Below are 19,388 nucleotides of genomic sequence, written 5' to 3'. Positions count from 1 at the left end.
GACACAAGTCTTGGCCGGCAATTTACTCTTCCAGGATCTCAGACAGGTCGTTCCATCTTTGGGCTCCTTCGCATTCCTCAGTTCTCAAAGTAAGAACTGCCAGAAGGATCAGCAGTGACAAACAGGCAGACGTGCCTGGCACACAGGTGCTCAACGGGTGTGACATGTCCAGCTCCCCCTCTTCTTCCAGGCTGGGGAGACACCGGGAGAGAAAGCAAGGGCCAAGTGCCATTCTCTGGGGAGCTCCCTCCACCCTCCTTCTTTTGATACGTAGAGCTCCCTTGGGAGCTCCCCAAACACACCTTATCAGGAGCCCTGCTTCTTATCTGCCTTTGGGGGACCCACTAGCTCCTCCCTCCTTGACAAACCCCTTTAGAATACAGAAGCTCTTTAGAGCCTGAGACAGAGCAGAGCCAGAGTCTGGCTGGGCAAACAGGCTTTCAGAGATGAAAGAGCAGCTGAGGCAGCTACGGCCACCGTATTTCCCCCTGGAAGGATCAGGAAGTGGTGCCCCGAGGTGAAGCCAGCCCACTGAAAGAGCTCAGATGGCCTGCGAGCCCCCTCCCTCCTGCCACACACCCGAGACAAACACCCCTCACACATTTCAGGATTCCAGCCCCTTCCTTAGTTGGGTTATGAGCTTTTATTTAAAAAGCACATTTAATACAAGTGTAGTTTCGCAGATACAAGTTTTCACTTTGTATTCTACAAAAGTCTTTGAATATTATTCTCTTTACAAAATGGAACCTTACAAAAATACTGACACTTTAATGTTTTTATACAGTTTTCTCTAGTTATTTCTTTCGTTGTAAAACAATGTCTACCACAGAACTACGATATTTTAGTTGATATTTAAAAAAAAAAAAATTAACTCCATGCTTTTTTTAAGCAGCTAATGTAAATAACACAGGTCGAGACAGTTTATAAATCATAGTGGATGTAGCTAAAATTGTTTCAGAGATAATATCTTACATAGTTAACTTTTAATGTTTTATACATTATTTATATAACATTTATATATAAAAATCATAGCTTGCTAGAAGTGGAAATGAAAAGGACGGCTTCTGGAGTAAGGATGTACATGTGCTTGATCCATGTGGTTACATTTAGCCCTTTGAAAGGTTTGCACCCGCGATCTGAAAGCATTTCTTCCTTCCTCCTTTCCTCGAAGGTTCAGTAGAAAGGATCCCTGTCTACTGCCCCGCGTGGGACCTTGCTTGGAAGGACACTTACGGAGAGAGGATGAGGAAAAACTCTACGGAGATTTAACCCATGTGTTCTGCCCAGCAGAACCTACCAAGAACTGCCCTAGAGATCAACCCCAAGACAATAGTGCTTTACACAGCTTCGCAAGAGCAGCCCCCGCAGAGACGCTCGTCCGCTCCGAGATCTGGAAGGGCCGCCTCTCAGGCACGAGACCATCTGCTGCTCTGGCTCATTCTGACTCTGAGTAGCCAAAAGGTTGGTGAGTTTTTCATTCTTGCCCATTCGCTCCCACGTCTCTTGTACGTAAGGCTGCTTCCCGTCAGCCGACGGCAGAGCACGCCTTTGCTGGGGTCGGGACCCTCCCGGGAGACCCCGGGGGGCACACAGCAAGGACTTCCGGGGAGAAAGCAGTGACCGAAGCTAACTGTTACCAAGAGTGTGAAGGTGCCGAGTGACTGGTGAACACAACAGGGGCATCCCGCTGCTGACGTCCCGCATCACACAATGATGCGGCCAGAGAAGACAAAGGAGGGCCAGCACCCTCTATCGCTTTTGAAATTGTGCTATTTGTGAAACTCACTCATCCACAAAGAGTCTCCTAATCGCTAAAGTGAGGGGCTGTGGCTGCTGGCCTGGGGGCCGGGGGAGGGAGGGAGAAAGGCCTCAGGACTGGGAATCCAGATTCGGGATCGCGTGGCCTGACTTAGCACACCTGCTCTGCCCTTATATTGAACAAAACAAAACCAACCTTCCTGAACCAAAGTCACAGCACAGATCAGAGTGGTGTGGACAGAGAGACACGAGACAGGAGCCCGCCCAATGGCTGTTTTCTTGATTCAGTGCTACTTCTAGCATTGTGTGCTACAATGTGAATTTGATCTTTTCTCACAGGCCTGGGGTTCCTCGGGTCACAAGCGTGACTGGCAGACCCTACTCAAATCATTTTAGTGTCTGTTCCAGAACAAGCCCGTGTTCACTAGAACATGAACACTTAGACCAATTGCACATCCAGGATTTCGGCACTTGGTGTTAGTTTGCTGTTGTTTCCACATAGGTGAATGCTACCTATTTTGGAAGGCCACAAAATAAGACTTTTTTTTTTTCCTTTTTAAAATCAGTTGGGCAAAAAGTTTTTCCCTACATTCTACTGTCTGATGAGATTGGAGAGCAGCAAGAGCTTGCTGTCAGCAGTCATTTTATAAAACAGCTCAGGAGGTGGGCAGCACCTACACCATGTTGTGGTGATTGTTCCTGTCAATAATGTCCACAGGCGAAAGGATTTCCTTCCGGAGAGCAGGGGGAGGCAGGGAGAGTGTCGTCTTAGTCTTGAAGAGGTCGGACACAAAGAAAACCTAGAAGCACAAAATCAGACATCGAAATTAATAACTGATACCTGGGGCCTGGGGACAGGCAAAGGGAAGGTCATAGAAGCACAGACTTTGGGAAAAAGGGACCCCCAAACCATAGATCTTTGACTAGGGAAGGATCCTACGGAGATTTTATATATATATATATATATATATATATATATATATACACACACACACACACACACACACACACACACACACACACCAACTTGTGTTATACAGGTAGGGAAACTGAAGCCCAGAGAAGGACAGTGACATGTCCCAGGATGCACAGCCATGGGGGGAGTAGAATTCTGTTCTCTGGACTCTCAGTCCAGTGCTTCCTACCAAAAATGCTACTTCCCTATTTCTCAAGGAAAATGAACAGCAGTGAAAAATACATTCCTACATAAGGAAGCAAGTCATAATTAGTCATGCTCATTAATCTACGATACTTTCCCTTTCCTCACAAAGAAATCTAGGGTGTAACCACAAGAGATCAGCCAACATGAATTCCTATCAGCAGGAGTGGAGAAGGAAGCCGTTGTGACCACGTTTTCCTGAAAGTCCGGATCTCAACAATTTGATGGGGGTGCAGAAGCCAGGGTTTTGTGGCTGAGGGAGTCAGCAGCTAACCCGGAGGAGAGGTCAATGCAATCTCCTATCGCTCCTTCCCAAAGTCCTTCCCATTTGTGAGCACAAGACGCCACCGGGTCTTAACAATCACTGAGGAACATTTACAGACACCCAACTTGCAAAGGTACGGGGATGGCTGAGGCATAGCTCCTGTCCCAATTAGCTTACGAGGACAGATTCAAGAGCCTGATGAGTTAGTGGAGTAAGAAAAATTTATGCTTTGTATTACATGGCAAAATAAATACACAGACATCCACTTGAGCCATTCAGCAATAGGAGTTTGTATTGCGTAACCATAAGAGGCGGCTATCAGTCATGTCATTTAATAGGAAACACAGGGCAGATTTTTGAAATGGAGACTAGAGCACCTCCAAATTCCCTATGCCTAGCCAACTTTCTGGATTGGAAAGTCCTTGCCCTGCCACAGGTCATGCGCTCACTAACAATGATGGCACTGTGACTTCGTTCTCGACACAGTAGAGGCTAAAAAGTTACTTTTCAAATTTTTTTGAGAGAGAGAGTATGAGCTGGGGAGAGGGGCAGAGGGAGAGAGAGAGACAATCCCAAGCAAGCATGCTCAGTGTGGAGCCAGATGTGGGGCTCAATACCCTGATCCGTGGATCATGCATCAAGGGTCCGTGGATCACCCCTTGGATCACCTATCGAACCAACTTCCATGATGTCCTTTCTATAGTCAGACAGAGCATCAACCAAGTGCCACAGAAAGCACAGCCAGAAACTGGTGGTGCTGGTTACTCAAGGAGATCAAGGGACCAGGAGAGGAACAGGAAATAGAGACTTATCAGCCGCTACAAAACCCTGACAGCTTTAAAAAAAAAAAAAAAAAAAAGAATTTTTTTTTTTTAATGTTTATTTACTTTTGAGACAATGTGAGAGACAGAGTGCAAGCAGCGGAGGGGCAGACAGAGGGAGACACAGAATCTGAAGTGGGCTCCAGGCTCTGAGCTGTCAGCACAGAGCCCAACTCGGGGCTCGAACTCAACAAACCGTGAGATCATGACCTGAGCTGAAGTCGGACGCTTAACCGACTGAGCCACACAGGTGCCCCAACCCTGACATCTTTTGAATTTTGTACCCATTCTATACATCGCCTACTCAAAGGTTTAATTATTATTTATTTGTAAAAAAGTAATAAATAAGAAAAGATGGCTGGGATGTTTCTGTGCTACTATCAGAAAGTGAAATGTTGCCAAGAAATGTTAACATTTTAATAACATTTACAGCCCCAGCGCTATAGAATGTACCATTTTGCAAAGAAAAAAAAATTAAACCTTCTGTCCCTTTCTTTTCCAAGGAGGTGTGAACAGTGAGAACTCCTGGCTCCTAGTCCGGGCCAAACCCGAGAACCAGGAAAGTGAAAGATGTGTACCCAACCCTGCCAGGAGGTTCGAGGCCCCCTGGCTGGGAATCCTTTAACATGTGGTCACAGAAGGAGCTTGCAAGTGCTTCCCGTATAAGGAAGCACTAACGACCGTGACTGAAGTTAAATGTGGAAATAATTACACTTTTCAACTCTTCTCTGACAGGTGCAGAGCCAATATCCCCATCTCCACCTGGAAACTACCCTCTGCTTCCTCCTTTACTTGGTTTTGGAGGAAGGCTTCAATCTAGCCCTCCGAGGCGGACTCTCAACTGCACTTCTTCCTGCCCAGCTGCCGGTGGCACCAAATGAGGGCTCTCACTGCTCCCATCTCTTAAGAGATCTTTCTCCCAGCTTCAGCCCACCTGCTGAAGGCAAACATAGCAAGGGGATGAACCCCCAGCCCCCAATAAACATCTTCCCTCCGAGAATCTGACACCACCTTAATCTACTGGCTTATTTCCCAGTTTAATTTTCTGAGCTCATTATCTACCGCATATTAGGGTTTCCGTTTCCCAGCTGCGAGACAGGGATAATATGGACGTTAAAGGCAAGAACGTAGAGGCCGCCTGGGTGGCTCAGTCGGTTAAGCGTCCGACTTCGCCTCAGGTCATGGTCTCGTGGCTCGTGAGCTTGAGACCCTATGTTGGGCTCTGTGCTAATGGCACAGAGCCTGCTTGGGATCCTGCTTCTCTCTCTCTCTCTCTCTCTCTCTGCTCCTCCCCTGCTCACTCTCTTTGTCTCTCTCTCTCAAAATAAATAAATAAACCTAAAAAAAATTCTTGTTGAATTTCTTTTTTTTTTTTTATATGAAATTTATTGTCAAACTGGTTTCCATACAACACCCAGTTGAATTTCTAAACTCCTCTCTACTGGAAGCAAGCACGCTGGCCTTGGGTCTTATCGGCACATGCAAATCCCCCAGCCTTCTGGGGAACCACACGCTCGCACACTGCCATGTACGTGGCCAGGCGGCAAGATGAAAAGTTGAGTCAGGTCCAGCAGAACCCCCCTTTAAAAGCTGCATTTCGCTTTCAGCGTGGCTTGAGCTTACACAAACACTTTTTTGGGATCATGAAACTCGATCCCGTCAAGACTCAAACAGGGCTCAGTCTTCCCAACGCTTGAACAGCAGAGCACAAAAAGGACTAGCAGAAGTGAAAACCTTGCCCCGAGCAGTTCCATTTCCTGCAGAAGGTGCTCTCCACCCAAAAAGAAAACCCAGAGGCCCAGACGGGGAAGGGTCTATACAAATTAGGTAGCTATCTTATGTCCAGGGAACCACTCCCAGCCCACAGCCCTACTTCCACAGATCTCTGCTGTGAGAAGAGAGCAACATTAGATAATGAACACAGTGTCAGCGAGCCGGAAATCTATGCCCTAAGCACCAAGAAAAGCTCTTGTTTAAACTGCCTTGAGCATTTGCTTTCAATTCCGTCTCTCCGATTCTTTGAATTTTATAAAGTGCTTTTTTTGAAAAATGCAACCAGTAACGCGCATTGAACATCTGCTCTGTGCCAAGCCCTGAGATTATAAAGATAAATATACCTAAGAGCCCTTTGCCCTCCCAAGCTCACAGGGCAATGGGGGGGAGAGATCCAAGCAAACAGATAGTTACGATACGGTGTTTTAAAGATCATGATAGAGGGAAGCCAGGGGGGTTGAAGAATCATGGAACCCACACTGAAGGGGAGGGTGGGGGGCTTTATAAAGAAGGCTTCCCCCAAAGGAGGTATATTTGAGCTTAGCTCAATAGGAGTTAGCCAGGTGGCGAACGCCAGGAATGTTGTTCTAGGCAGAGGAGCAGTGCGTGCAAAGGCACGGGAGTGAGAGAGAACAGCACGTTCAGGAGCTGCAGGAAACTCAGCATGGCTACGGCCACGTGGTCAATAAGGCTGCAGAGGAGACAGCCAGATCCTGAGAAGGCTCCTAGGACACGTTAAGGAACTCGGACCTCATCCTCTTGGCTTCAGGAGCCACTGTCAAGGCTGTAGCAGAGAAGCAGCCTGTTGAGAAGGCTGTTACCTAAAGATGCAGAAGGAGTCAGAAAGGGAATGGAGAACCTGAAGGCAAGGGCACCAAGTCAGGACCCGCAGAGTCCAGAAGACGGGTCCCGCGCTACAACCAAGCCGTGAAGACGCAGAAGAGGTGAGCTTCTGGAATGTGGAGAGCAGACTGCAGTTGATAAGAATTGACGGGGGTTGGTGTGGACGTGTGGAGGTGGATACGCGTGCAGGAAAAAGGCGATGCTTTCCTTCCTAGTTGCGCGTCTCACTCTAGAAATCTTTGCTCTTGTTCCCCCCCAAACTCTTGCGGCGGGGGTAACCACGCCAGGGGAAAAAAATTCTAGCTCCGCTTTCATCTGCCTTCTAACATTTGGGGTCCCTCTGACAGCACCTTGGGGAAGCAGGTGTGGCCTTCTTCTGAGTTAGAATGGCCAGGCCATTCTGGGACCCGAGTGTGCAAGATGCCCTGACGTACCCAAGCCCTCAGGAGAGTGGAGTCCTTCAACCAAGAGCAAGACTCCACACAAACGAGGCAAGTCCAGGCTGAGGAATCCCATTCGTTACAAAGAGGAGGTAAGAAGCGTACAGGGAGCCACCATCCCCAGCGCACCACTGTGTCGTCACCTCCCCCTCCCCGTCCAGCACATGCAGCACTGGCAATGAGCTTTGCCCACAAGGGCAAGACAGACTTGTCTTCAAATCCAGCCTCTGCCATTTTCGGTAAAATACCCAAATGAGGGACACAGTACCCACCTCGGAGGGTCACTCTAAGGATGTGACGTAACAGAAGGCACAAGTGTTGACAGCGTGGTTAATAAACCATAAATAAATAAATAAATAAATAAATGTTAATAAATGGGAGCCATGGCCACTGGCTCATGCGTCCAGTGCCTACCTACACAACGTCACTTCTCCTTCCCCGCCCCTTGTGCGGTCACTTCTCCTTCCCAGCCCCTTGTGTGGGAAGACAAGAAACAAGAGAAGGAACTAGAAGAAAGGAAAAGGAGGGGGGGTTGCAGGGAAGACGGATGATGAAGAATATAAATAAGCCAAAAGGTAAAAGTTGAGCCAGACAGGAAGATCATACGCAGGTAGGAGTTTTCCACAGGACAGATAGAATCTGATCTCCAAGTCCTATAATTTCCGAGGCTATTTTGGGGAATGAGTCAGCACAATCAAGAAGGAAGATGCCTCTGATGTCCTGCTGTCAGCACTCACTGGCCCCAGAGATGCCAGCCCCCCGGAGCAGAGAGGCCCTTCTGGGGTACGGCCTGGCTGGAGCTCAGCAAGGACCAAGCCGGCCAGAAACAAGAAGGCCGGTCGGTAGCAAGGTTTCCACTCCCACTTGCCTGCGAATGGCCACGTCGGCAACTTCTGAGGGTCACTTCGTTAATCTACCCTCGGTTGTGACAACAAACGTGTTCTTTAAATGTTTCTGGAGTCCTTGAGTGTTTCAATTCCTGAGAATGTGGAAGTTAGCTCCCTGAAAATAGGAATCACCTCCTCATACATCAAGGATTTTTATAAGCCCCTGTTGAGCTTAGATGCCAGCCCAGAGCAGCTAAATATTAAAGGAGAAGAATGTTAGAACCTTAACAACCAGAAGAACACGGAGGGTTGTCTATTCTGGTATTTCTCCAAATGTAATCCTCAGATCATCTGTTTCAGAATCAGCTGGCTGCCTCTTGAAAAAGCAGATTCCTAGGCCCACCCTGGCCTATGGGAAGTGTAGGGTTTTAACAAACCCTATTTTAGTCTGTTATGCAGACTAAAGTTAGGAGAACCGCCAATGGGCACCCTATGAATGGGCTCAAATGCTAGATCTGCCATTTTAATGGCTGAAGGTCTTACACATCTTGTAATTGCTTTGAAAGCAGCTCCTGTATCTGTACACTGGGTTTCGGGATACCTGCCCGGAGCTGCCTGTATTTTCTCTTTGCTATCCACACTCAACGTTTTTTAAGTTTATTTATCTATTTATCTTGAGAGAGACAGTGTGAGCAGGGGAGGGGCTGAGAGGGGGACTCCCAAGGAGGCTTCATGCTGTCAGTGGAGAGCCTGACGCAGGGCTCGATCTCATGAACGTTGAGATCACGACCTGAGCCCAAACCAAGAGTTGGACACTCAACCAACTCAGCCACCCAGGCACCCCTACCCACACTCAACTTGTAATGACCTTCCGTCTTAGCACTGGGCACAGGCTTTAAGGAGTAATGCTATGCCACGTTTCCACTTTAGACTGTGAGCTACTCAAATGCATGAACGACTCACACCCCAGCTGTGGCCCTCAACAAATTCTACTCCACCCCCACGGGAGGATACAGTCCATGAGCTGGTCTTTTTCTTTTTAACATTTTCTTTTCAAGTAATCTCCACGCCCAGCACAGGGCTCGAACCTACAACCCCGAGATCAAGAGTCTCACACTCCACCCACTGAGCCAGCCAGGCACCCCTGTGCTGTTCCTTTTTGTAGACATCCCATCCCCATGCCTTGGCCTCAGGATTTCCTTTTGGCATCCTGCTCTACCATAATAAACAATCTCCTGGATTAAGGAATCATTTTCTTTGCAAGAGAAAGCCTTGGGACCCGGCTCACCCTCGTGCCCCAAGTATAATAAGGGCTGTCTAAAGAAAAGCCATCTTTGGCAGCCCTGTCTTTTGACTAAATGAGAGCTACCCAGTTGCAATCATCACTTTTTGACCTCAGAAAAGGACTTCTAGTGGCTTTTGGCACTGGGGACTTGCCAGCATCTCATCTGAATGGTTTCCTGGTATATCTGAGAGGAACTTGATGGGGTGGAAACGGTCACAGAAAAGACTTGCATCAGGCAGCAGGATCTGGTACCAAAATTGCTCCTGCTGTGTGTGACCTCAGACTAAGTCACACTCTTGTTGGGACTTGAATTTATACCAAATGAAGAGGTTTATAACTTCAGATGATAGATGGTCTCTGTATGTGTGTGCAAGCATTATTTAAAAATTCACCTTCCCATAGCTGTCAGGCTTCAGTGGGAGAATTCTCGTGAAAACACCTCCTACTGATGTAGGGCTACTCAAATCCTACCTCAGTTATCATCATTCATGACCATCACTGCTACTGAGGGTCATGGATGAAGTTAGTCCCACAAAAACAAGGTGTGTTTGGAACAGCGGAGGAGAGTTGGGGGCAATTCTGGAGGAGAACAGGGATCTGTGCCTGCCTAGGACCCTTCCAGGAAGGCGCTTCTAGGCTATGGCAAAGGAGGGTTTCTGGGAAGGTGGGGGGTGGGGGGGCACAGCACCGACAGCTCAGCTAGTGGGGAGCTACATGTAGCAAGATCTGGGCTTCTGGAACATGATGCTCAAGGATGACAGAGGCTGGGAAAAGCAGGGGCCCTGCTTCCAGAAGTCCTACATTTTGAAGCCTTCTAGGATCAGAAGACACACTGTGTTCCCATTGTTCTCACCCATCCCCTTGTCTCTGCAACATTCCTTCTTCATAAAATGCGTTTCCTTCTCTTTCATAGCTCATAAAAAAATGTCCACTCATCAAGGTTCCATCTCCTCTAGGAATTCTTTCTAGCCTTCCAACACCCTCAGAATGAACTATCCCCTCTCTTGTGCCCCCCATTGTCCCCACTACATCAGTGTTTTTCAAACCTCATGTCACAAGTCCTGAGAAAGTTACAAAATCCATTTACTGGGTGGTCACTACCAGCATTTGTTTTTTTTTTTGGATACACTACCAGCATTTTTAAAGGTTGAATGAAAAATATTAGACTGTATCACACACAGTAAGGGTAAGTCTTATTTTGGGAAATTTTCCAGTTATGTGTGAGTGCTTCTATTGGGTTATAATGGAAAACATACTTCTTTTACAGTTTATTTATTTATTGAGAGAGAGAGAGAGAGAGAGAGAGAGGGAGAGAGAGAATGAGAAAGAATATTCCAAGCAGACTCAGTGCTTCTTGCACAGAGTCCAATGAGGGCTCTATCTCAAGAACCATGAGATCATGACCTGAGCCGAAATCCAGGGTCAGAAGCCTAACCAAGCAAGCCACGCAGGCGCCCTGGAAAATGAATTTATTATTACGGATCGTGGTCAAGTCTGGGGAAGCTCCTGCATTAAAACTCTTCAAGGGCCAACTCTTTTTAGCTCCAAATCTTTAAAACAAAGTATAGTACTTCCTCCATGATACACATTCAATTGATGTGTTGCATGTGGCAAGCACAAGCATCTTTTATTCATTGATTCCACAATCCAAAGAGAGTGGGATGTTATTATCATCCCCACACCCCACTATGGGGAAAGGTGGCTGAGAAGAAGTGACATGCCCATATGCCTAATTAGCAGGTGGCTAGTGGGATTCCCTTTGGAGTCTCTGACTCATCACTCATTCATCTCAGCAGTGGAATGAGAAACGAGATTTTCGAAGGACACTGAAGATGGTGGAGGATCCAGTCATCATCTGTTGGGGCCACAGTTTGTCTCCAGACCTTGCTCCCTTCTCTTTCCCACATCACGGTCCTGACACCCCTACCCTCCTCAGAGTGGGGGCCCTGAGGAGGCAAGGTCAGCCCCAGGGCCTACTGGGCAAAGAGCTAGACTTCTGAATGGCCAGAAAAGACTTGCAAGGTCATTTCATCCATATTCCTGTGCCCAGACAACAGTGCGATCAATCCAATGGGAATAGATGGGAATCTTCCATTAGAGAAGGAAGAGATCTCACAAATTCATGGCATAGACCAAGCATGTTTGGAGTTCATGGTTTTAGTCCTGTGAGAGAGAACTGTGAGCCAGGATCTGGTCCCAACTCTGCCACTGTGTGTCCTTGGGTGTGCCACACCCTCTCTGCATCCATTTCCTCTCAAGGGGGTGTCATCACCAAGTTCTTAACACTTGTGTTCTTGCTGGTCTCTTCTCCCAAGGTCACCGCACTGGGGCAGAGACAAAGAACGCCCTCTCCCTTCCCTACATCCTGGAGGAAGACAGCAGCACACAAAAGAGCGACTGCTAGCTGAGCTACACCCCCGGGGAAGAGGAAAACCAGGAAAGACTCTGCTGTGTGTTTATGACATTCAAAAACAGCTGCTTCCTCTGCTGCACCCACAGCAATGGCGGCCTGGCCCTGCCCTGACCCCTCCCAGGGCCCCATCGTTTGCCATCTGCTAGAGGGTCAGGGAAGAGGTGACCAGATAGGCAAGTTGTCACCAGACAGGAAATGAACTGATGTTTGTCGCTTCGTCGGAGTCCCTGGGTTACTCTAGGGGGTGAGTCCAGCTGTAGGGCTCATATCTTGGTAGGGCTGACTGTGTGTGTGTGTGTGTGTGTAGGCAGGAGGGGCACTGCGAAGGTCAGTATGTGGCTGTGTTTGCATTGGCTTGCCTGACTGTGTGTTTCTGTGGTTCTGATCGGAAAAAGGATGGATGTCTACGTGTCTGGGTACTGCTGGGTCTGTCCATGCGCCTCTGGGTCTCTCTACCTCCAGCCACACGTGTAAAGACATACATCAGTGCGCAGGCCTATCTGACCCCGTGTGCCCGTGTCTTCGTGTTCAGTCCGTGATGCCACATAGATTTTCTGTTTGTGGTGAGTGCCATCAGCTTCCCTCTCTGGAAAGGTTCAACTAGCGAGCAGTGGGGTAGGAAATCGGATCTGCTCTTGCTTGACACGTGGTTTCTGTCTAGACACATGTGCTTGCTGTGCAGGACTTACTCTCAGAAGACCTGAGTAAAAGTGCTAAGCTGTCACGGCCTGTTGCCCAAGGCTCTGCAGTGACTCAGCCAACGTTCTAGGGTGATGCAAGGCACCCACTGGGACTTAAAAACAAGTCCCAGTCCCCCAAAAGAGGCCATCTTCGTGGGCACTGCAGGAAGACGGTTCCATCTGCGAAGGCAGGTAGTTTACTCACTACAAAGTCGGCCGTGCCTCTCAATCTCTGTGGGAGAACGTCCCAGAGCTATCACTCCTCCAAGGTCCATTCACAGGATGAGAAAACTAGGCTCAGAGGGGAAGTGTCTCGCCTGAGGTTACAAGTTCACTCATCACATGCCCTCTTTAACCAAGGCTAATCAAGCACCCCTTGTGCCAGCCACTGTATAAGGCCTGAGGATGACAAAGAGCTGGAAGGTGAAGCCACAGGATTCTGCTAAGGCACTGGCAGCCTGGTTCGGGAGGCAGACATTTGAGCAGGCAACTTCAACAAAGCCAGGCTGAAGGCCACAGCAGGAAAACCATGAAAAGGGCCACGGGAACAGGAGGAGAAAGTTAGACAATTCTGTCTTCGAGGAAGATGGCGGGAAAAGTGTGGTAGACTAAACAACGGTGCCCCAAAGATGCCTGTGTCCTAATCCCTACAACCTGCTAATATGTTACCCTCCATGGCCAAACGGACTTTGCAGATGGGATGAAGTTGAAGACCCGGAGATGGGGAGATTTCCCTGGATCACCGGGCGGACTCCATGGAATCTCCCGAGCCCTCCTAAGAGGGAGGCAAGAGAGTCAGAATCACAGGGGGAGATGTAGTGACAGAAGCAGAGGCCAGAGAGAAGGAAAGAAAGACCTGGAGAGGGAGGAAGGGGCCATGGGCTAAAGAACGCAGGCAGCTTCCAGAAGGAACGCAGCCCGCCAACACCTTGATCTTAGCCCAGTGAGACCTATTTTGTAATTCCAAACTCGAGAACTGCCAGAAAATAAATCTGTGTGGTCTGTGCTGTTCCGCCTCGGGTTAACTCTGGTTGGCCTTCAGCCCCAGTGACCATCCTTCCTTGCCAAGTGCGGAGGGCAAAGCTTTCAAGTCAGGGAGCACCTGAGAGCAGCCATCGACCATGGGTAAAGGATCTGGAATGGTGCCAGCACAGAGTAGGGGCTTAGTAAATGCTCGTACCAACTTCCTCTCCTCAGCTACAGTCAGCCAGAGTCAAACAGGACAAAAGTCAGACCTCTCATTTCCCTTGTTGAAAATAAACCCCGGTCCTCCCAGATACTGTCTCATTGTGCAGGGAGAGTGCTATGGGATATGAAAGAGGCAGGCTACAAAGCATCTCTGCACCTTTTTAAACTGGGGGTGCAGGAGACCCTAACTAGGACAGCAGCACGTGGAAGAAAACACAGCAGCAGGCCGGTGGGCCGGGTGCCTGCCAAGAGCACGGCTCAGAAGGCCACAGTCGGCAAAGGGTTACCCTCTCGAGCAAACACCCGTCCCCTGCTGTCACTTCACATTAAAGCATCAGAGACTGAGCTGGCTGGTGACTGATGCTCTCATTTAACGGTTTGCTCCCCCAATTTCTCTCCCTTCTGACCTTGACTGAAAAAAAAAAAAAAAAAAGGAAGAAAGAAAGTGATGAACAAAGCCGTCAAAAGAGGCAAGTCCTTAGGCCAGGATTCTCCTGCCAAAACTGACAAGCAGCTCAGACACGACTTTCTACGTGGTGCCCACTCGATCGCCACTACTCCCTGCCCACTTCCTTCCCCCTGCACCCGGCCCTCGCCTGCAGCCGAAGCACCCTGTCTGTATCTCCATGACAGCCCCGTGCTGTGTTCTAACCCCTGTGCTGGCCAGGCGGTGGGAGCGAGTAGACTGGGATTTCCTTGGAAGCAAGGCCCGTGCCTTATTCATCCCTCTGCCTCCAACACAATGTCTCTTGTAGTGTTCTCAAGGAAGAGGAGAGCCACCCATTGACTCAAGCTTTCTGTGGATTAAAGATTTATCTACTCTGAGCCAGACTCCCTGAGAGGCACTGGGGAGACGGGGAGAACAACAGTGTGTCATCTATGGTCCCTGTCCCCGGGGAAATTTACAGTCTAAAGGGATACACACATCTGCAATGGCAGCACAGGGTGACAAACGCCATCACAGGAGTGAGTGGGAGAGGTGATCAAAGGGAGACTCGGGGCAGCAGCCAGGTTTAGAAATGAAGAAAGGCCAAGGGCTCGTCCAGATCTCTATTGTTCATGAGTCTTACTGCGAGTGGGCAAGGATAATACGAACAACACAACCCGCATGTGTGGTGCCTAAACATCCAGCCATGACTGTGCTCTGAGATTCTCGCTGGCCTGGTGTGAGCTCCCCAGAGTGGGGCCCAGGAAGGCACGGTATCAGAGCAGGAGCTCCACCATGTGTGCTGAATAAACCCCTCAAAACTTTTAGCAGGCAAGAAAAGCAGAGATTCTTGAGGGGACAGAAGCTCAGAGAGCTGGGATGCCTTATGCACATTCACAGAGTCAGGGATGAAATATGGGAAAAGGGTAACCCAGTCGCCTGGGGCAAATGAGAACCTGGCCCATCCCGAGGCCATTCTCTAGGTACAAGGCCTTCTCTTGATGTACAAGGCCCTTTAGCTAGCCAAGGTAAGGCTCAGCCTTGACCAAGCCCCCTCTTGTCTAGCCGACACCACGTTTAGGGTCTGACCAAGTCACCCTAAAGGTCACACTGGGGTGGAAGTTTCCCAAGATTCTGAATTCAACTCAATTTTAAGTGTCCACCAAAGCAGCACGTGAGCACTGAGTCAGGGACCCAGACTCTGCTGGTCACCTGACATGTGACCTGGGGCAAGTTTCTTCCCCTTTCAAACCCTAAATGTTCTCATCAATAAAGTGAGCAAGGTGCCCAATATCAAAGATCTCCGGCTGCAACGTTCTATGAGCCCAAACCTGAGGACTCACAGACTCTGCTGAATGAAAACTCACAGGCTGGAAGGAAACAGAAATGACTTTCCTTTTACTGAAGGGGTCCTGGGGCGGGGTGACTCTTTATACACCAAGCAGAAAAAAGGATTGAGAGCTCCCTAGCTTTGGTCACTGAGCTGGAAACATTTAACAAGCAGGCGGTGTGGGGCTCTGTGTGTGTAGTAAGAATACGATGCTACTCACTATGCAGCAGGCCACCAGGGCTCCTTGAGCAAATCCTGCAAGCACATCGCTGGGATGGTGCTTGTGGTCAGACACACGCGACAGTCCTGTGTAAAAGGCCATCATGATCAGGGTGAACTGCAGGAGGGGCCGGAGCAGGCGGGCCCCTCGCCAAGTGAAGCGGGCCTGAAGGTAGAGCTGGACAGAGGAGAGAAAATGAACAGAAGCTCAGTGCATTAGAACACCACGAGGACACACACTACACTTCCATTAAATGGACCCATCTGGACCTCAGGTGGCATGTTTTGCAAAAAGCATTCAGCTTGGATATGACCTCAAGCCAGTTATTTAAGCCTTGAGCCTCAGCTCCCATATGGAAGAAAGAAAAGAAAAGAAAAGAAAAGAAAAGAAAAGAAAAGAAAAGAAAAGAAAAGAAAGAGAGAGAGAGAAAGAAAGGAAGAAAGAAAGAGAAAGAGAGAAAGAGAGAAAGAAAAGAAAGAAAGAAAGAAAGAAAGAAAAAGAAAGAAAGAAAGAAAGAAGCAAGAAAGCAAGAATTAAAATGGAGACAGCAAGGAATGCCTTAGAATACACAGCCTGGGGGCGCCTGGCTGGCTCAATTGGTTAAGTGTCTGACTTCAGTTCAGGTCATGATCTCACGGTTTGTGGGTTCCAGCCCTGCGTCGGGCTCGATGCTGGCGGTGCAGAGACCGCTTGGGATTTTCTCTCTCCCCCCCTCTTTCCGTCCCTGCCCCACTTATGTGCACACATGCTCTTTCTCTCTCAAAATAAATAAATAAACTTAAAAAGAAAAAAACAAAAAAGAATCCACAGCCTGGCACACACTGGACACTTCCTAAGTTCACTACTTTCTTTTCATCATTTTCTTTTGAAGATTTGAAGTTTGATTGAAACTCACTAAAGAATACTAACCAGGGTAGGAAAGCTTTCTTTTCTGCAACCTGTGACAACTCATTTCACGCATTTGTGTGTATTCCTGGAGATATGGCTGTACAGTCCCTACATGACTCACCTCTTAGGATCGTGTTGGAAATAAAACGCAGGATCGATAGGACAGGTTATCGAGATAGTCACAAGGGGATGCTTCTGCTTCAAAACAAAGCAACCCTACCAAAGGCCAAGTGTCTAAGTCTAACTATGGATTTTTGAGCTTGAATATAAAGGAAACACATAAACCAACCAGACAATGCCAGGGAGCTTTCACACAGAGGTTGACAGATACTGGGCTGGGTGGAGTAGAAGAGTAACCTGAAGAAAAATGGAAGAAAGAAAAAAACCACCTCTGGCCGAGGCAAAGAAATGACGTCAACTGAGCATTGTCCCTTGGAGTTATCTGGCTGCAGTTTCCGTTCTAACCTCTGGGCACAACCTACTTCCCAGGTTCCTGTGGGAACTTGGGAAATGAAGGGGAAAAGGCAAGTGGACAAGGGGAACTTCCGAAGACAAATCAAAGGCAAGCACAGGGGGAGACCAGGAGAAAGGGGAAGAGAGCACAGGGGAGGAGCCGATGGCCCAAAGATGGACCTGGGACGGCAGGGATGGGACTCTGCCCTGCCGGAGACAAAGGGACACCTTCCTCCTGGTGGTCAGGAAGGACCAGCCACTGGCTGGTCCTGAAGAGAAAGAAGGGTGGAAGATTCCAGAGCCAGCCCTGACAGGGCGGGAAAGTTGGCCAGCACTGAATCCACAACTAACCGGAAAGACAATTTTAAAACCCAGGCCAAGAAAACAGCAGGCAACTCTATAATCATTATGAAATGCTATGAATGCGTTATTGGGCAATCTAAGAATAACGAATGAGAAATAATAAAGAATGCACTGATGGGGACGGTTGAACAAGTGATAAAGATCAACAGTTTCTCGTATATAAAAAATAAACAGTTGAAAATCTACAAGAAGAGGTGATGGGGCGCCTGGGTGCCTTAGTCCGTTAAGCGTCGGGACTCTTGATTTTGGCTCAGGTCATGATCTCACAGGTGGTGGGTTCGAGCCCTGCGCTGGGCTCTGTGCTGACAGTGTGGAGCCTGCTAGGGATTCTCTCCCTCTCTCTCTGCCCCTCCCCTGCTCACACTCATGCTCTCTCTCTCCAAATAAATAAAACATAAAAAAAAAAAAAAAAAAAGGAAAATCTCACTGAGCCTTGAGTTTTCTCACAAATAAGATAAGTGTAATAGCCACTATCTCTCAGGCTGTAGTACAGACGGCTGCTATGGTAGAGGAGGTGCCTGGCACCAAGTTCTGCTCAAGACACAGATTTTATTCTCTAACCACATTTCTTTTTCTTTTTTTTTTTTTTTTAACGTTTATTTATTTTTGAGACAGAGAGAGACAGAGCATGAATGGGGGAGGGGCAGAGAGGGAGACACAGAATCGGAAGCAGGCTCCAGGCTCTGAGCCGTCAGCCCAGAGCCTGACGCGGGGCTCGAACTCACGGACCGCGAGATCGTGACCTAAGCTGAAGTCGGACACTTAACCGACTGAGCCACCCAGGCACCCCTCTAACCACATTTCTTAACCCGGCCCTGAGATTTTCTCCTTTCCCTCAACTGAAAAGTCCGCAGATCCTCAGAAAATGCTTCTTTAGAATCCTCCAGGGCTTCTCCCTCCCTGTGCAGAGTTTAGGTCATGGGCCTTGGAAATGAGGGTGGGGCAGAGGAAGGGTGGGTTTCCCAACCGGACACGACCCACATCTCCCCTTCTACTGACTCAGATACTGGAGCTCACGAAAAGAAAAAAATAAATACACCAGAGGAACTTGAAGAGAGAGGAAGAGACCAGTCATCAGGAGAGCTTCAGGAAGGGAGTGCTTATGAATGAAAAAGGAGTAGGGGCCACAGGAAAAGAATCCCTTTGGGAAACAGTCAGACGTGGACTGGCCGGCAGCACGCTGAAGCTTGCTCCTCTGCTCCCATCGGTAACCAACACATTTACCCACGAATGGCTCAAGGCCTCAGGGCTGATCCTGGGGTCTGCAGCTGGGGCTTCAGGGGGAAAGCACAGCGGCGGCGGCACCGGGAATTTTGGGGTGAAGCGGCCCCAACTCCATTCCTGGCTCTGTCACCTCCTAAGTGGGTGGGCCCCCAACTTCTCATCTGTGGAACAGGTACAACACTATCTCCCTCTCAGGGTTGCCGGGATCGAATGGGACACACAGGACCCTGCCTGGCGTGACACGGGAACTCAAGGCACTCTTCAGACACCTGTGTCAACCCTTTACGTTGGTGAATGCCATTTACTCGCTGACGATGAGGGATTTCGCCAAAACAAGTAGATTACCAAAGCAAAAGGTTGCACAATAACCTTCCACCTTGTGGCTAATTCTGATTTGAGAAGCTGTTACAACAGGCTTGGAGGCTGACCGAAGGACCTGGTAAGTCCCTCCATGCCCCAGCAACCCTGCCGCTAAATGGATTAGTTTCTGCTGGTTCATAGCCCAGTTCTCCTGCTCTTGGAAACCTGAGCCTGGGAACAGTCCGTGGGGCAAGAGGCTGTGTTCACTGCCATTCCACGGGAGGAAGTCGCACTTCTGACCACAACACTCCCATGGCCCCTGTCCTAGACCAAACAGCAAGGAGACTTGCCCGGAATCAGAATTTCTGCAGGGGCTTCAGCAAAGTCCCAGGCACCCTGAATGAGTAATTAGCAAAGACATAAGCAGAGTTGGACAAAACCAGAAAGGCTGAATCACCTTGATCTCTCCTCGTGGTCAGCAGCCCTGAGGTCCTGACCGATCTGTCTTTACTTCCCCTTTTGTGTGAAGACCTCTGGGATGGGAGAATCCACTTCTAACCATCAGTGTGACACTGCAGAAAAGTGTCTGATTTGCAATCAGAGCAAAACCAAACTTGAATCTTTTCTCTGCTCCAGGCCAGCTGGGGGACTCTGCTTCTCTGAAATTTCTGCTTTCTTTTACAGAATAAGGGAATTTGTTCATTAAAAAAAAAAACCTCCAACACATATCG

General features: G+C 48.7%; 1 protein-coding gene across 1 annotated transcript in view; it reads right to left on the bottom strand.

Moving 5' to 3' along the window:
• Positions 1 to 626: 626 nt before the first annotated feature.
• PLPP3 (phospholipid phosphatase 3) overlaps positions 627 to 19,388 on the bottom strand; it is an 87,348-nt gene continuing 68,586 nt past the window's right edge. The window contains exons 5-6 of the mRNA XM_049617094.1: positions 15,430 to 15,606; positions 627 to 2,558 (exon numbers count right to left, since the gene is read on the bottom strand). Coding sequence (XP_049473051.1) covers positions 2,433 to 2,558; positions 15,430 to 15,606 — 303 coding nt within the window. The 3' untranslated portion in view covers positions 627 to 2,432. The remainder of the gene's footprint in view (positions 2,559 to 15,429; positions 15,607 to 19,388) is intronic.

This window comes from Panthera uncia (genome assembly GCF_023721935.1).
Source record: "Panthera uncia isolate 11264 chromosome C1 unlocalized genomic scaffold, Puncia_PCG_1.0 HiC_scaffold_4, whole genome shotgun sequence".
NCBI classification, from domain to species: domain Eukaryota; kingdom Metazoa; phylum Chordata; class Mammalia; order Carnivora; family Felidae; genus Panthera; species Panthera uncia.
The sequence above is the reverse complement of the archived record's forward strand: the minus strand, read 5'-3'. Positions and strand labels throughout refer to the sequence as shown.